The sequence below is a fragment of the Rutidosis leptorrhynchoides genome, chromosome 9, assembly GCF_046630445.1.
Source record: "Rutidosis leptorrhynchoides isolate AG116_Rl617_1_P2 chromosome 9, CSIRO_AGI_Rlap_v1, whole genome shotgun sequence".
Taxonomy (NCBI): Eukaryota; Viridiplantae; Streptophyta; class Magnoliopsida; order Asterales; family Asteraceae; genus Rutidosis; species Rutidosis leptorrhynchoides.
The window spans coordinates 298,153,527-298,172,730 of record NC_092341.1 but is presented as its reverse complement, the minus strand read 5'-3'; the positions used below and the strand labels follow the sequence as shown (position 1 = coordinate 298,172,730).

Genomic DNA, 19,204 nt, shown 5'->3' with positions numbered 1-19,204 from the left:
ACATCACATCCCATCACCCATAAGAAAAAGATGACGGATCCGGGTGCATCAGGGTTCTTACAATATAAGTAAAAATGGGAATGAAAATGATGATAGTCTGCTGAGATAAGCTTTCTTCTTGCTAGGTAACACCAAATTGCAAAAGCTCCAATTACAAACCCTAGTTTCTTTCTCCTTGATTCAACCATTGATGCCCCCCCTATCTCTCTCTAACCCCTTCTTTCTAATTCCTTTTATTTCCAGAAGTGAAATGAAGTATCTGAAACCTCCTCATGATTTTTTACTCGAATATTGCAAAAAGATCCCCCATATTTCATAAATAGAAAAATATCCCATTTTGTCCTGGCGCCTTGTGTCGCGCACCCACCTGTATGCGGCTCGCACTATAGATGAAAACCTTGGTGTTAAAGAATTTTACCCTATAAATACAATACTTAATACCCAACTTACGGTATCACTTTTAGTTACGAATTAAACTTTTTTGAGGCAGATCTTAGTCTATTTTTAAGGGTTTTTCTTGTTTGTAATTCAGGTTAAACACTTCACTTTAAATTGTGGATTCGATTAATCTTTCGGTAACGATTCTTATTATTCTTTTGATTAATACAATGTTTAACAATTGCTTATCTTTGTGTGCCATTACTTCTTGCACTACCATGTCTAGCAAAGTTTTTATATATTCACTTTGATTATTGAACCTTGGTGATGGATTCTTTTGGTTAAAAATAATTGATTAATTATTCGTGTTTATGTTAGATTAAAGAATCACCCATACTTATGTGTGATCAATTATTTTTATTGTAAGTTTATTGGTTAGGTAAACGATAGTTAATGTGATTAATGAATTTTGCTATATTATTGATGAATGATTTAAGATTCGTTGAATTATATGCGGGAAATCGATGTAATTAGACGTAAACAATATTAACTATTGATTTGTTAAAGTAATTATGAGTTTAAATAGGGACACAAAATTAACTTAAAATTGTACTATAATCTCGAGTAGTTCAAAGTTATTTGATTGTGTGATTTGAATCGGGACACCGGTCTAGCCTACGGTTATATGAAAGTAAAAACTAAGCTAAGTTACATAATTATTTGACTAAGTTGTGAATTAACTCGTATCTAGGATAGTGACAGATTCTAGGTTGAATACTGGTTAATAAATTGTGAGAAGACGGATAATTGCAATGTCACCATAATATCGATTATTAAAAACGGGTTTAACAAACAGTCATAGCTAAGAGAATTGATTCTAAGTGAATACCTTTGTCTCCTCTGAATTCTTGTTTATTTACTTTTCCGCTAATTAATTTAATTTAATTTCAACTTAAAACTCCCCATTTTACTTAGCATAATTATTAGTATTAAATTCGTAAATTCAATTGGTCCTTTTGGAACGAACTGAATTTACCATTATCTATTAGTGCATGATTATCATAGTTGTCTACTTTTGTGTTAATTGATAATAATAGTTTTTCTCTTTTTTAAAGGTTATATATAACACATTATACGTTGAATATTTTTTCACACCAATGAATACGACTCCTCACAAGTCTTACCAATTCAGAGGCACATCTTCCAGTAATCGTTGTTTTCGCCGCTCCCCTTGACCTTTAGAAGGTAAACTGTTCGGAAGGCTCGAGCCCTCACCTAGGATCGAACCAAACTATTTTACACACGCCGCCTAGACCGGCACGTCCAACCCCAAAGAAACAGGCTCCGAGGCATTCTCACCACAGGGTGGAAACTACCCCGAGCATAACGGTTCAATGCGAACACGCCACTATATGTCTATATTCGTAGACATAATGTGAGGTAAGATAAAATAAATGTAGTGAGGTAAGGTAAAACAATTGTTTCCAAGTACGATGAAAATAAACTCAACGTCAGACTCAACTCTGGATGTGCATTTAAATTCATTTAATTTGTTAAAATTTATGCAGAAAATTAAAAATAGGCGAGTAACCTGTCATAATTAAAAAAAAAAAAAAAAATGGTTGAAGTGAAATAAATGAAATAAGAGATCGATCGAGTAGCATTGAAACGCCTCCTCGCTTTCTACAAATTAACATCTTGTCTTTAATTTCTTTCATCGCTCTCATCACCAGTTTTGTTTAATGCCCATCAACCCACCTCCTCCATCTTCATTTATCCCCAACCCCAAAATATATTTCATAAGTATTTTCAGAACCATTGTTACATTCTTTTGATATTTAGCATTACGTACGTTATCTTTTATACCCTCCTAGTCACTTTAAAATTAGGATGATAGTGCCCTTGAAATTTAACTAATAGATTTTGACTTTTGAGTTATAAACATTTGAGCTTTTGAATCAATTAAATCGGAATAACATAAAGGGGAGATATGGCGAACATGGCAATGCTTGCGCAATTTACATTTATCAACAATTTACTTATCTTTACCGTATTTCTCGATCATTTTCTAACAAAACACATTTTAAATTAAATGAGTATTGCAAGTTTAAGAAAATAACTTAAATAATATACGATTAAGATCGATGACACTCACAATGATTATGTTCAAATTCCGCCGACTAATCATGATATTATTTTTGTCTCTAAGAAAAAAGTTCAAATTACTCTGCTAAAGTGATGGATGTTATATAGCTATTGCCTAACTAAGTACAGTGTAGACTATTATACTTGGACTGATGTTAACCATGCCTGTGACGTGGAGGGCGCCGAGAACACTTTGGGTCCAAAAAATGCAAATCTGTATGTGATGTCGCAAGGTCACTCCTCGACCTTTTTAACCCAAAATGTCAAATTATAGTGTCAAATTTGTGTACGCAGATTTTTAATGATTTGGTAAAATATGATTGAAAGTTGGATAGGAAAAAAACTAAATTAATGATTTAAATTATATCTTTGGTAAATTATGATTCCGCAAAATAAACCAAACGCCTTCGTTGGCTTTTGCCGGAATCATGACTAACGCCACACATTGACGTCTGGTTAACTTTTGTCACCACCCGTCACTTGATCCATCTCATCTCATGCCATGGAACCAGGGCGGATCCACCTTGAGACAACCGGGGCCATCCACCCCGACGATCAAAAATTATTCGCAAATCTTCTTTATATAAACACCAACAACATCTACACAAAATTAACAGATCTTTCAACAACAACAATAAATCTTTCAACAACAACAAACACAACTGCAGCAAGAAACACAATTGCAACAACGGACAATGGAAACGTAACAGCGTACAACGCAAACGAGAGAAAAGACAAGAAAGAGACAAAGGTATATAATTAGTATTCCGAATTATTATTATTATTATTATTATTATTATTATTATTATTATTATTATTATTATTATTATTATTATTATTATTATTATTATATTAAATTAATGTAATAATAATATAATCTGTATTACATTATCATATTAATATTATATATATATATATATATATATATATATATATATATATATATATATATATATATATATATATATATATATATATATATATATATATATTGGTATTATTATTCCAGTAATTAGCCCAGTTAAAGTTCTGACTATAGCTGCAACGTATCTCATATTTGGCCGACCTCGATCACAAACACGAAATTTCATAGATAAGAGAAGAGTTAATGTTATACATTTTATAGAAAAGGTGTTTATCGAGGACACTTCCAGGTCCCAAAAAACGTGGTCGATAAAAGAGATGGCGTGGTTAGCTGAGTGTTTTTGAGGCGCTTAAGATGATTCAAGAGTAGGAAAATTGCAAAAGAAAAATAATTTTTGAGGAATAGTCAAGGTTAAGTTTAATGACAATGAATTTAGATGTGATCGCGTCGAATATTTGTTATCTTCAAATAAAAGGATGTGAACATGATATGTAATGAGTTTTTGTCGATCTTCAAAGATATAAAGGATCAATGGCATAACGGATCAAATGATCACGATATTTATGACACGGCGTTGCAATCTTATTATAATCAATACACCAAGAAATTTTTCATGATGGAAGCGTTTCTTTTCTTGACGCAATAATCAAAGTGGAATGTTTCTAATGACCCGGTTGGTAGAGTTCGGGATGATTACGAGAATGTTGGTGACAATCAGCCCGACATTGTGAGTCTTTCTCAAGAGTATGAAAGAAAGTTGTTTGGGGACGTGCCAATGCAGCGTCCCATGGGACGTGAAAGAGAAAAGAAAGCGACTAGAAGTTCAACCTCTTCGGCCGCAGCCGCATCATCTCATGGCAGAGTTCAGGTAATTCAAAGGCTGATGAGTTTATGAATAACTTGTGTAAGTATAATGGTGGCTTGGCCGTCTAAAGGAATACTAAGCTTGATAAGTTCAACGTGTATAGTGTTAGAGAAAATACCCGCTAATATGTCGGACCCGCTAAATGCAAGACGTTTAAAGATTCTTAAAAAAAAATTGGTTCGTCACAACTTGAAAGATAACTTGAACATCGATGACAACTTAGAGGATGACGAGGAGTAGCCTATGTTTTAACGTCTTTTAATTTATGGTATTAGCAATGTAATTTGTTTTTTAGGAATTAAAAATATGTACTTTTTATTTGTTAGGAATTTAAATTTTGTAGTTTTTTATTCAATTTAAATTATGTTTATATATTTTGAAAAAATTTAATTTATATAATTTACTATCAGTAGCTAAAACCGCTTTTCAAAAAAAAAAAAAAAAAAAAAAAATCAGTAGCTAAAACCAAAAAGGTTTTATACTAATAAAAAGATTAGAAACTCACACTACCATAATTTCACATTTAAAACTTACACTCCATAGCCAGTAAGAAAGTGTAAAAAAAAAGCTCACACCGTCAATCCACACCCTCTACCATAACGAATGCTCTTAGGGACGAATCGATGGAGTATATCATAACGAGTAATGTTCGGGCCACAAATAATTCACAAAATGAGGTGGTTAATCATATTAACCAATCACAATCTTTTTTTTTTGAAAAGCGATATATATATTATATACATACATAAAATATACAGTGTGTAGTTGTGAGCCACGAATCCTAACACGAGCTATACATGTGTATCTTTGATATGTTCACGACAATCTACCTTAAGTTTTCTCTTTAGTCTCTCTCATTTTACTATTGATTCAAAGGCTTTTCTGATTATTATTTTGCAAAATTTTAGTGGTTTAATCATTTCTCTATCGTAATTTGATTTTCCAAAAATTGAAAGTTTTCTATCTATACTAGACTATTTTGTTTTTAAATTTGGATTAATAAATTAGAGGGAAATTGACCAATATACCTTTTTTCAAAGTGTTAGGGCCAAAATACATTTTTCCACAAAAAATGCATATTTACATCATGGATTCAAATATGATTCGAACGCACCCATCCAAACTGTCATTTCATTCGAGGCGGGAACCTAGTGCACTTGTCCAAAAAAACTTTGTTGACCGATAAAGTACAACTACGATCATACGCACTAGGTTCGAACATGGTTCAAATACGACCATGTTAGAACGACCTAACTAAGTCCGAGCGGAAAAGCTAAAGTTCGAACCATTACTTGTTCGAACCTAGACGGTTCTTGAGGGTTTTCACGTTAACAGAATCCTGCAAATTTGCAGCTTGTATATTTGAACAATTAAATATGAGAAAATGATCCATATGAATATGCTACGCAGACCATGAATGGATGATTTAATTCATCAAAACCATAGGTTAATCCCCAAAAGAGGGAAGAACAGTGGCTACGATAAAAACGTTTCAAATTTTTTATTTCGATCAAAACACGCTTTAAAACCAAGCACATATAATTGAATTATTCAAGAGAGAGAATGTGTGAGAGAGAAAATAGAGAGAGAGTGAGGGCTGGAGCGGCTAGGGCACAGGATGGCTACAACGGCGGCGACTTCCAACACCGATTCAAGTGGTCAAGCAGAAACGATTTGACATCGTACATGTTCTTCAACTTTCCAAAGGAGTACAAGGTGGTCGATCTTTGGAAGACATTCAAACCTTTTGGCTCGGTTCGTGATGTTTATGTGGCGAGTAAATGTCTAAGAAATGGAGAAAAGTTTGCATTTGTCAGATTCGCAGATGTGGGAGATGCAGATAGAATGCTTCATGCATTACAAGGAATCAAGTTCAGTGGGAAGCCCATCAAGGTATTCAAAGCTACATCGAGGAAACCCATCTCTAAGGCAAATGGTGGTCACACCTATGGGGCTAATGGTGCTTAACTGAAGAGCAAGGTGGCGAACAACAGTTTCTGTGATGATAGGAAATTTAACTAGGTCCTGGTAAATTTCAAGGAAGATCTTAGGTCAATTCTCAATAACAAAAGAAGGTGTGAAGAGCAAAAAACAGCACCCTCTAATGACAAAGGAAAAAAGGGTTGCAATGTTATAGTTATAGGCGATGATAAGTGCAACAATGAAACATTGAAGAGTGCAATAATTGCTGAAGCAATTAACTTTGATGTCCTTAAAAATCTTGAGTCCATTTGTATGGAGGAAGGTTTTTTTGATATTCAAATCAAATTGCTTTGGGGATTAAACATATTGGTCATTTTCAGTAGCGAAGAGGCTGCAATAGATGTGGTTAATAGGGCAGATCATCCGCTTAAACGATGGATTCATAAAGTCATGCGTTGGGATTCTTCGGGTTGGCCAGACAGTAGAATGTCGTGGTTACGTATTAGGGGGGTCCCGCCACATTGCTGGAACAAGGAGGTATTCTCTTCCATTGCAGAGTGGTGGGGTATTGTGTATGATATGGAAAACTGTTCATTACTCGAGTCTCAAAGATTCGAATTCGGTAGGGTTTTTGTCAAATTATACAACTCGGAAGTGGTGAATGGGTCTCTGGTATTACAGCATAAGAGCAAAAAAAATTTCATCAATATTGTTGAGGAGGAAAAGGAATTTGCCTGCTTTAAAGACAACACTAATAGCTCCTCTGACTTTAGTTCAGATATGGTGGAATCGGATGAATTTTCTAGTGATGACAAATCTACAAAGCCTACGGATCAGGAAGATGATGACGATGCCTTCGATACTTTTATTGATTCGGATGATGACGACATCTCTGAATCTGTTTCAATTCCTGGTTTCAAACCAAAAAAGGTAGAAGATGAAGCTGGCAAATGTCCACAGGGAGAAGAAGATCAAGAGTCGAGATGCTTGGGGAAGAGGGGTGTAAACGTGGAAAACGAGGAGTTGGTTGAAGAAACCGTGTTTAATGATGAGGGTATCCCCAACCCCAAAAAGTTGTCAGTCGACACGCATGGGGTAAATTCGGCGGATGAATGTTCCAATAACAAGGATTACGTGGATATTACTCAAAAGGTATCTGGGCCAAATGAAATAAATAACGGGCCTGCGGTGGGCAATAATAATGGGCCTGATTCATGTGAGGGAAATAGCTCTAATAACAATTCAAACAACTCAGATACTCTTGGGGCTAATAAGGAGCATGGCCCAACAGGCCCAACTTCGAGTACAGTTAAAAAGGATAATGGTAAAGGGATATCGACAAAATCAAGGTCTGGTGCACAACCTTCTGAGGTTTCGATCTACAATCGTTGCTATTGGAGCTCAATAGGGAACTGGAAGACTTCATCACGCATCATGAAACTAAAAAGATTGGCTAGAAGTGGGAGCGATGCTTTGTGTGGTGATCGAATTAATTGCAAAACCTGTCGAAAAATTGCTGCCTCAAGGAAGAGTAAGTCGTAAAAATCAAAGACATCTCAAGGTAATGGAGTCTCAATTGGGGGGTCTGTGAATAATGTGGAGTTAAAGGAGTATGATGAACAGATTGGGCTGGTTTGGCCCCAATCTCAGTAAGTTCCTTTTCCTTTTCTCGTCTTTTTAGTTGTGGATGAAGATTCTATCTCTAAATGTGCGTGGATTTGGGGTCACGGGTAAATTTGGTTGGGTCAAAGGTTTATGTTTTAATGTGAGACCGGACATAGCTGCATTTCAAGAAACAAAGTGTAGGGCTCTTGGGGATCAATGGGTTCAGCAATTATGGGGATATGATGATTTTGGGTATATTCAAAAGGAGGTGGTCGGGAACTCTGGGGGTTTGTTGATTATTTGGGATACGAATAGATTTAAGGTGAATTGTGCAGTAGGTGGTGAATTCTTCACAGCCATTAGGGGGATTTGGGTAGGAACTGACATGACATGATCCTCGTCAATGTCTATGGTCCTCATAGCAATGCGGATAAAAAGAAGATGTGGGAATCTCTGGATAATCTTTTGTTAGGCAGCGACTCGGGATGGGTTTTATGTGGGGATTTTAATGAGGTGCGGGAACAATCGGACAGGCTTAATTGTGTCTTCCACGAAGCTAGGGCTGGGAGATTCAATGAGTTCATTGTCAGGAATAACTTAATTGAGATCCCAATAAAAGGTAGGAAATTTACCCGAGTTAGTGATGATGGCGTCAAGTTTAGCAAGCTTGACCGTTTTCTTGTAACGGATGATTTCATCAAACTATGGAAAGATCTCTCCATCAATGTGCTTGATAGAAAAGAGTCAGATCATTGTCCGTTGGTTCTACAGGACGGTGCAATTGACTTTGGTCCCAAGCCTTTCAAAATTTTTGATAATTGGTTAGAGCTAGAAGGTGCGGGTAATGTTATCCAAGACGGTTGGAATAAAAATGTGCGTGGGAATTTAAAGGATTGTATCTTCCGAGACAAACTCAAAAATGTGAAAGCGGGATTAAAGAGTTGGAATAAAAAAGAATCCGAGAATCTTGATGATGAAATAAATACTTTGAAGGAAAACGTATTGAAGTGGGAATTGAAAGCTGAAAATGGTACATTATTGGACAGTGAGCGTCAGTGTTGGTTAGTGATAATACTAAAAACGAACATATATTTCATAACATTATCCCTCAAGAAAGACAAGCTTTTAGTTGCAATTGTTCTATTTACAAGTGATATTCGTTTAAATAATAAAAGGTGAAGACAAAAGACTGATTCGACGAATTGAAGACGCAAACAACCAAAAAGCTTAAAAGTACAAAGTACAATCAAAGTGGTTCAAATTATTGATGAGAAACGTCTCGAAATTACAAGAGTACAAGACGCGAAACACAAAATACAAGATATTAAATTGTACGCAAGGACGTTCAAAAATTCGGAACCGGGACCAAAGTCAACTCTCAACACTCGACGCAACGGACTAAAAATTACAAATCAACTATGCACATAAATATAATATAATATTTAAATAATTCTTAAAATTATTTATATATTATATTTATTTATTAATCCGTCGGCAAAGAAAGAAACAAACTCTTGTGAGCTGGAAAAAGTGGCCATGCGATCGCATGGCCTGAAAGCACATTTTCCATGCGATCGCATGGAAGTAGGTGACATGCCACACCTATAAATTTCGCAGTTTTTGAGCAAATATAGACCTCTTTTTCTCTTCCTATCTATCAACGATATATATATATTATATATTTTAATTATAATTATAATTTTAATTTTAAATCCTAATAATAAGGGTATGTTAGCGAATGTTGTAAGTGTGTAAGTCGAAATTCTGTCCGTGTAACGCTACGCTATTTTTAATCACTGTAAGTTATGGTTAATGTTATTTTTAATTTAATGTCTCGTAGCTAAGTAATTATTATGCTTATTTAATGCCGAAGTAATCATGATGTTGGGCTAAAATATTTAAATTTGGGTAATTGGGCTTTGGACCATAATTGGGGTTTGGATAAAAGAACGACACTTGTGGAAATTAGACTATGGGCTATAAATGGGCTTTATATTAACTAAACGATACCTCGTTAATTTAATATATAGACTTATAATTGGACGTACCTATAAATAACCATATACACTCGATAGGACACGATGGGCGGGATATTTATATGTACGAATAATCGTTCATTTAATCGGACACGGGGATGGATTAATAGTCAACGGACTCATTAAAACAGGGGTGGATTACATTCAAGGGTAATTGGTGTAATTATTAACAAAGTATTAAAACCTTTGTTTACACACAGTCGATAACCTGGTGTATTCATTAAACAAAGTATTAAGACCTTGTTACAGTTCGAATCCCCAATTAGTTGGAATATTTAACTTCGGGTATAAGGTTAAATTTGCTGAGCATTTTATAATTATGGCCGATGAACTATTATGGACAAAAAACCAGATAGGTTTCAAATACATCCAGGACAAAGGACAATTAACCCAGGGTAATAAATAATCAAAACGTCAAACATCATGGTTACAGAAGTTTAAATAAGCATAATTATTATATTGTTATTTATTTTACGCACTTTAATTATTGTCATTTATATTTACGCTTAAGTTTTAAAATCGACAAACCGGTCATTAAACGGTAAACCCCCTTTTATATATTATTACTATATATAATATATTTTGTACAAATATAATTGTTTAAAAATATAGTGTAAAATAAGTCGTCTCCCTGTGGAACGAACCGGACTTACTAAAAACTATACTACTCTACGATTAGGTACACTGCCTATAGTGTTGTAGCAAGGTTTAGGTATATCCCATCTGTAAATAAATAATTAAAACTTGTGTAATTCGTAACGTATTTTGTAATAAAAATATATAGTCTATTTCGTATACACCTCCGCTCACACATCAAGTTTTTGGCGCCGCTTCCGGGGAAGCGGCGAAACGCTATATTTTTAATATATATTTGTATAAATATATTTATTTATAATTTTTAGAAAAACAATATAAAATCTAAAAAAAAAAAAAAAACTGGACTGACAGTCCATGCGGTCGCATGACCCATCAGCCTAAACCCCATGCGATCGCATGGGGTGGTCTGACATGTCTGACCTGGTACGCCATAAATGCAGTTAGGGTTTTTAATTTATAATTATTATTAATTAGGGTTTTAATTAGTTTATAATTTTAGTTTTAATTTATAATTTTAATTTTAAGTTTATTTATTATTATTAAATATATAGATTAATATTTTTATATAATAATAATATAAAAATAATATTTTTATAAAAATTGTAATTTTATCATTTTTAGTTTCTTTTTATAAATTGTATATTTATATCGCTTAATTCGTAATTTTTATATTTATCGTTCGTAATTAGTTTTAAGACTAGTATTTTGCCGTAGTTACTTTATTTTTAACTTTTAAGACTTTGCCGTAAAATCCCTTAAGTGCCTTTTCTTTAGACTAAGATTTAGGTGCTTTAGAATTTTGCGACGCCATTTTAAAATTTCAGTACTTTTTAAGTTATTGCCGTTTTGGATATAGAATTCCTTTTAAGCTTTAATACCTTTAGACATAACTTTTAATATTTAGTTTTTAGAATACTAAGTTTCGACGCTTTATTTTCTTATTTTTATTTTTTGACTGTTTGTTTTTCGACATTTATTTTTCGACCTTTTATTTTTCGACGTTTTCCGACGCGCTCTTTTTCTTTCTTATTTCTCGACGCTCTAGTTTTTAGGACATAGAATTTTCTATTTCTTCTCTAAAAATTCAAAACAAAAAATTATTTTAAGCGGTTAAATTGATAGACATCCAAAATTTTCTGGTTCGTAGTAATAGTTGGATTTGTTAGTGGCGAGTTATGGGCTTCCGATTTAAAGGGTCCTGGCTACCTGCTACATCTATTGGCTATTCGAAACGAGGGCAAAATCAGAAAAGTCTATTAATTTGATAACTTATATAATTTTTATCTTTTGTAACTAATAGGATATTCTGTGAATGCACGAGCAAAACATTCACCACCTTTCATACGTTCACCACATGTAACTCGATCAAGAAATCTAGCCAATATTGTCGCCGTTGATTTTTCTTTAGAATCGTCATCTAGTCGACCAAGTACTCCAACTCAAATTTCCGATAATCCATTTTTTGAACCCGACTTCACTACCGAGAACCCAGAGGATATTCAAGGACAATTCCAAGATCCTGAACCATTAATCATTCCTCCTGAACCACAAACCGTTAAATCAGAATTCTCTAGTGATTCGTATTCAACAAATTCAATTATGGAAGTAAATGAACCTCTAAGTATGGAAGACCGAATGAGAGCCACACACACTGGCCAAGGTCACGCCATTATTAAGCCAGACATTAATGTGCCAGATTATGAAATCAAAGGACAAATCCTACACATGGTAACTAATCAATGCCAATATAGTGGTACGCCGAAGGAAGATCCAAATGAACATCTTCGAACCTTTAATAGGATCTGTACTCTATTTAAAATCCGAGAAGTTGAGGATGAACAGATCTATCTCATGTTGTTTCCCTGGACTTTAAAGGGAGAAGCCAAAGATTGGTTAGAATCTTTACCTAAAGGGGCGATTGATACATGGGATGTCTTAGTTGAAAAATTTCTTAAACAATTCTTTTCGGCATCTAAAGCCGTGAGACTTCAAGGAGAAATTGTTACGTTCACGCAAAAGCCAAATGAAACTCTATATGAGGCGTGGACAAGATTTGGAAAATTGTTAAGAGGATGTCCGCAACATGGTTTAGACACTTATCAAATAGTACAAATATTCTACCAAGGATGCGACATTGCTATACGAAAAGACATCGACATAGCAGCTGGTGGTTCCATTATGAAGAAAACCGCAACTGAAGCTCATAAAATCATTGATAACACAGCCTCCCACTCTCATGAGTGGCACCAAGAAAAAGATATCTTTCGTTCATCTAAAGCGGCTAGAGCCAATTCTAGCCATGACTTTGATTCCGTTTCCGCAAAAATAGATGCTTTCGAGAGACGAATGGAAAAGATGACTAAAGATATTCACGCAATACGAATCAGTTGTGAGCAATGCGGTGGACCACACTAAATGAAAGATTGCCACATTGAGAAAATGATGGAACAACGTGAGAATGTTTCTGATGTTATGCGAGGTGTATATGAAATAGCTTATATTTTACTAGGAAAAACTATTAAATACGATAAAATTTTACACAAGATATTTATTTATTTATAGAATTGTTATACTTAAACCTTGCTACAACACTTATAGGCAGTGTACCTAATCGTACAGTAGTGTAGTTTTTAGTAAGTCCGGTTCGTTCCACAGGAAAAATCTTTAAACAAAGCTTAACGCTATATTAGTTTTAGTTTATAAAAATACAAATATATAAATAAGTAATATTATTATTATAAAGGGGGGTTTTTACCGTTTAATGACCGGTTTGTCGATTTTAAAACTTTAGTCGCAGTTAAAACCTAATGTAAAATATTAAAAATAAATACAACTTAATTTAAAGCGCAAAGTAAATAACGATAATAAAATTGCGATAAATAAAAGTGCGATAAAATAAAATTGCAATAATTAAAAAGTAAGATAATTAAAAGTGCAATTAAATACAATAACAATAAATAAAAGTGCGATAATTAAAAGTGCAATTAAATATAAAATAAAGGAAATTAAATATGAAATAAAAGAATTATGCTTATTTGAACTTCCGTAATCATGATGTTTGACGTGTTGATTTTAGTTTTATGCTCATGGGTTAATTGTCCTTTGTCCTGGATTATTTAATATGTCCGTCTAGTTTTTGTCCATAACAGTCCATCAGTCATAAATATAAAGTGCGAGTATCCTCGTCAAATTATCCTTATACCCGAAGTTAAATATTCCAACTAATTAGGGACTTAAACTGTAACAAGGTTTTAATACTTCGTTTATTAATTACATCAAGATATCGACTGCGTGTAACCCAAGGTTTTAATACTTTGTTATCAATTATGCCAAGTGTCCTTGTACATAATTTCACCCCTGTTTTAATAATTCTAGTGACTATTAATCCATTCCCGTGTCCGGTTAAATGAACTATTATTCGTACATATAAATTCCCCGCCCATCGTGTCCGATCGAGTGTATATGGTTATTTATAGGGACGTCCAATTGTAAATCTTTATATTAAAATTAACAAACTATCATTTAGTTAAACAAATATAAAGCCCATTAATAGCCCATAGTCTAATTTCCACAAGTGTCGTTCTTTTGTCCAAACTCCAATTATGGCACAAAGCCCAATTACCCAATTTTAGTATTTTTAGCCCAACATCATGATTACTTCGGATTAAATAAGCATAATAATTTAGCTACGAGACATTAATGTAAAAAGGTTGAACATAACTTACAATGAGTAAAAATAGCGTAGCGTTACACGGACAGAATTTCGACTTACTGTCACGACCCGGAAAATTTTGACTAATTTTAAACCAAACTCTCGATATGATAGTGTAATTTCAACACGATAAGCAAAGTCTGGTAGGTTGAGTCTCAAAAATTTTGAACTGTTAAATCGACCTTCGACTGTTTTCGACGATTCACGAACAACTATTTGTAAATAGTATATATATATATATATATATATATATATATATATATATATATATATACATACATACATGAATGTAAATTGTAAATATATCTATTTGAAAATATATATATATTTAATTTTATATAATAAAACCTGATATTAAAATGTATTGATATATACATATAGTATATGGAAAATAAAGGATTTCGAGCTTAATTAATAAACGTCAGTAACACTCAGTTGATGTTTTGTTAGTTTTAATATAGATATAATACATGTTTATGAAAGATTAAAATAAAAATTGGAGTGTAAATTGATTACGAAGATTCTAGATTTGTTAAAAATATTTTTACCTTTTAAGTTTAAATTTTAGTACTCCGTACATATAAATTGGAACAGAAAATAAATAATTATCGAACCTTTTTGATCAGGTTTAAAACTGTTAATGAGTGAAATAATTAAATATATTTAATCTAAAAATTTGGGATTTTTAGGAACCCTTTTATCCGTAACTGTTTAGCAAGAGACACGATATAATACCTTGGTAAGTGTCGGTAGCATATAGACAATGGTTGTCACGAGATTTACCGTGTATTAATTATTGTTATTATTATATTAATTAATCTTTAAATTAAATTACATTTACATGATTATATATGTGAAAAGAACCTATGCTGGATAAACATTTGTGTTAACCACCCATTCATCAAAATCCATAAGCCGGCGACCACCACGGTCACACCGAAAACACCACCCTCTAACATCGGCAACCATCATCTACAACCACCAACCTACATCACCACGACCACCACACATCAACCCTCACCTCATCACCATTCTTTTTCTCTCTCATACACTCTCTCTCTATATTTTTTTTCTTTCTTCTTTGTTAAACTATTTTAACACCACCACTATAACCACACCGAGACTTCCATCACTACCATAGAACCATCACAACCGCTATAATCCTCCACCTTAACAACCACCCATTGTTACCACTACTCACTACTAAGTTTTTGTTCTAATCGATGTTCACAGAATTAAACCATCGAACTGCAGCTGATATATTTTTCTTTCTTTCTTTCTCGGACGTCAAACCCACAACTGGTTGTTCGCTGGTGTAGCCCGACCTAGACCTTCTATTGCCGCTACAATTAATCATTTATAAATGAAACCCACTGCTACAATAAACCTGCAACTGTTTTACTGTTTTCATTTATTGTTACTGCTGCAGTACGAGTCTTCTTTCTGTTCCGTTACAGATAACGATGGTGGTCGACAAAGTGAAAAATAACGATGAAGATCCTGATGAACAATAAAAATTTATGATGATGGCGGATGAAGAAGACGATGAATAGTATCATAGGTGATGAACGATGATGATGATGTTACTCACGATGTTGTGATAATGATATATTTATGATAATGGCGGTTGCAACTTTTTATTTTTTTATCTATATAAACAAACCGCTGGGTCATGTAAATTAGTATTGAGATTGGGCTTTTGATTGCAACTTGGGCCGTTATATTTTTAATTTATATTGGGTCGTGTTTGTTGGGATCGTTGGGCCGAAATATGATCCATGTATGATTGGGTAAAATGATAATGTCGATGGAGTTTTTGGGTTGAGAAAACAACAAATATATACGGTTTATATAAAATGAAGTCGAGTTTTTAAAACAGAAAGGCAGGACAGAGGGAATGGTTAGGGTGTTGTGTCAATTAATGGGAGGTTGTGGGTTCGAACCTAGGCTAAGGAAATTTATGCTCTTTTTGAAGCCTTTTCTCTTAAGGTAGTGTTATTATTATTATTATTATTATTATTATTATTATTATTATTATTATTATTATTATTATTATTATTATTATTATTATTATTATTATTATTATTATTATTATTATTATTATTATTATTATTATTATCATCATCATTTTTATTACTAAAATTATCATTTTTATTAAAGACTACCATTTCTGTTAAAAAAAAAAATAATATATATCATTTTTATTACTATTATCATTATTATTATTCTGACATTAATATTATTATTGTAATATTATTATTATTATTATTATTGTTATCATAACAACTATTATTATTATTATTATTATAAAACAAAACAACTTTTTTTGTTATTATTATTAATATTATCAAATAACTATTAAGTTATATAAAACTATACTTAATACATATAATATAACTATATTTTATTTATTTAAAGTACATAGAATAAATATAGTTATGAAACATACAAGTTATTAATATAGAATGATATCATTAATAAATATACACATAACTTTATTCGATTACAAGTATATGTTTTAATAAATATATGAATAATATAGGTTCGTGAATTCAAGGTCAACCCTACACTTGTTAAATGATGTCATATGTATTTTTACTATAAAATACAGTATGGTGAGTTTCATTTGCTCCCTTTTTAATTGCTTTTGCAATATATATTTTTTGGCTGAGAATTCATGCGCTGTTTTATAAATGTTTTACGAAATAGGCACAAGTACTAAAACTAATTCTACGTGGGTTTAAACCAGAAATATACCCTTAGCTTGGTAACATTAAACTACTTGTCTATGTACGGTAGGCGCGAATCCTAAAGATAGATCTATTGGGCCTGACAAACCCCATCCTGACTATGGGATACTTTAGTACTTCGAGGTTATTTTAAACACACCTGATCTGGTGTACTTCAGAGGGTAAAATATGAACGTTAAGGCTTGTTACTGGGTGCCTACAGCTTATAGAATACTTTTATACACTTGCGAGTGTACATATATTTATAAACGGAAATCTTGTGGTCTATCAAAATGATGAATTTTATTGTTTTATGATAAACTTATGAACTCACCAACCTTTTGGTTGACACTTTTAAGCATGTTTATTCTCAGATACGAATTAAGTCTTCCACTGTGCATTTTCTCAATTGAAAGATATTATTTGGAGTCATTCATGGCATATTTAGGTCAGTACCTCGCAATGGGACCAGATGTTGATGACTTCGTCCAGGGGGATAAGGACGGGTCTTTACAGTTGGTATCAGAGCGGTGGTCTTAGCGAACCAGGTCTTGAGTTAATGTGTCTAACTGATAGTTGATTAGATGCATTAGTGAGTCTGAACTTCGACCGTGTCTGCATGTCAAAAGTTTTGATTATCATTCCGTGTCGAAAATTTCCTGCTTATCATTCTTAGGGAATTATTTGCTTATCATACTTAATCTAGACATATCTTACTGTCTGGATTGCATGAATAGTGTATAGACAAAATTCATATCTTAGCGTATCTGCTAATTCATATCTTAGCATATCTGTTACTGTAAACTTTGCCTAACATATTCCGTAGATTCCTCCGTAACTTATGGGATTTTAGTATTATATATGCATATGTAAATTATGTATTACAGGGTACTAATCTACATCCTATAATCTATTTCTTATCGAAAATTCTTCATCTGATCGTACGAGATGAATCCCTCTACCAGTTCGAATTCCTCGGATTTCGACAACTATTCTAATATGGAGTTTCACCTAAGCTCCGAAAGTAGTGTCACCAGAATGAATCAACCAATCATCCATCCCCAATTCATCTGATGGGTTCGTTGTCGACTTAATCAATGGAGACGCGCAGAAGGCGATCCCTTCCACTAACCGAATTCACTTTTTGATGAAGAACCTGAAGCACTTACCGGCGAAACTGTTCGTAACACCATTTTCAGCCTCAGTTCCAGAGTAGTTCGACACGATTATATTCTATCCACAATTTTGAACCTTATCCATCCACTTGTTTCGACCGACAATCATCCCGGAATAATAGAAGAAGTCAACGAATTTCGCGCTCGAGTTATCAATTGGGAGAATTTAGTGCAAAAGTTACCAGCTTCAACAACATCAACGGCACCAACAATACCATCGGTAACAACACCAGTACCATCAACAATCCATGCCTCAACATCTCATTCTGTACCTCGAGCATAATCTTCATTTTACACTTTGTTCTACATCGATTAATTTTCGTTCTACGAATCGTTCTATATCATTTATCTTCACGGAACATGGCGATTAGGTAATCTCTAAAGTCTTAGAGATTAGCTAATCTAGCTTAAACCGAAAAGCAAATGAGATTAATATCATATTAATTCATTAAATCCATGATTAAATCTGAAGAAAATATATATGTAAGTATATTTTCATAAAGATTGTAATTAAAAATTCTTTCGTACAAACTGTTAATGTTGAAAATATTTTAACGGGTAGGTAATACCCGAGGAATATTCAGATTTCACATTAATAAGTATACTGTACATTCTTCCAAATCTAATTCAATAGTCATTTACAATCCTATTTACAACCACCGATATACGTATCCGTTCACCACAGAATAACCATTTTCATTCAATTTCATATTTGGATTTTGATCTATCAGAATCCAACAAGTGGCATAATGAAGAAAACACTGGACAAAATAAAATTTGTTAGAAACAAACAAATTAACTACGAGAAAAATGTTGTTAAGAATCCATGCTAACTGTTCCTAGCTAATTGTTCCTAGCTAACTGATTACATTTTATTTATCGCAATTTATTTATCGCAATTTATATTCTCGTAATTTTACTTATCGTCATATAATTTCTATTATTTACTTTACGCACTTTATTTATCGTCATTTAATTTCTGTTATTTATTTTTACGCACTTTAAATATCGGGACACGTATACAAGGTTTTGACATATCATATCGACGCATCTATATATATTATTTGGAATAACCATAGACACTCTATATGCAGTAATGCGGGAGTTAGCTATACAGGGTTGAGGTTGATTCTACAATAATATATATAGTTTGAGTTGTGATCGAGTCTGAGAC

General features: G+C 33.1%; 1 protein-coding gene across 1 annotated transcript; it reads left to right on the top strand.

Annotated features, from left to right (window-relative positions):
- Positions 1 to 8,171: 8,171 nt before the first annotated feature.
- On the top strand, positions 8,172 to 15,640 carry LOC139868898 (uncharacterized). Its single transcript, XM_071857236.1, has 2 exons — positions 8,172 to 8,842; positions 15,556 to 15,640. Exons 1-2 carry the CDS (start codon positions 8,172 to 8,174, stop codon positions 15,638 to 15,640), a joined length of 756 nt encoding a protein of 251 aa, XP_071713337.1.
- Positions 15,641 to 19,204: the final 3,564 nt, after the last annotated feature.

Coding starts and splice junctions, on each gene's coding strand:
- LOC139868898 (XM_071857236.1), top strand. CDS start 8,172: ATGATCCTCGTCAATGTCTATGGTCCTCATAGCAATGCGGATAAAAAG. Junction 8,843..15,555: donor GACAGTGAGCGTCAGTGTTG/GTTAGTGATAAT, acceptor TTACTGCTGCAG/TACGAGTCTTCTTTCTGTTC.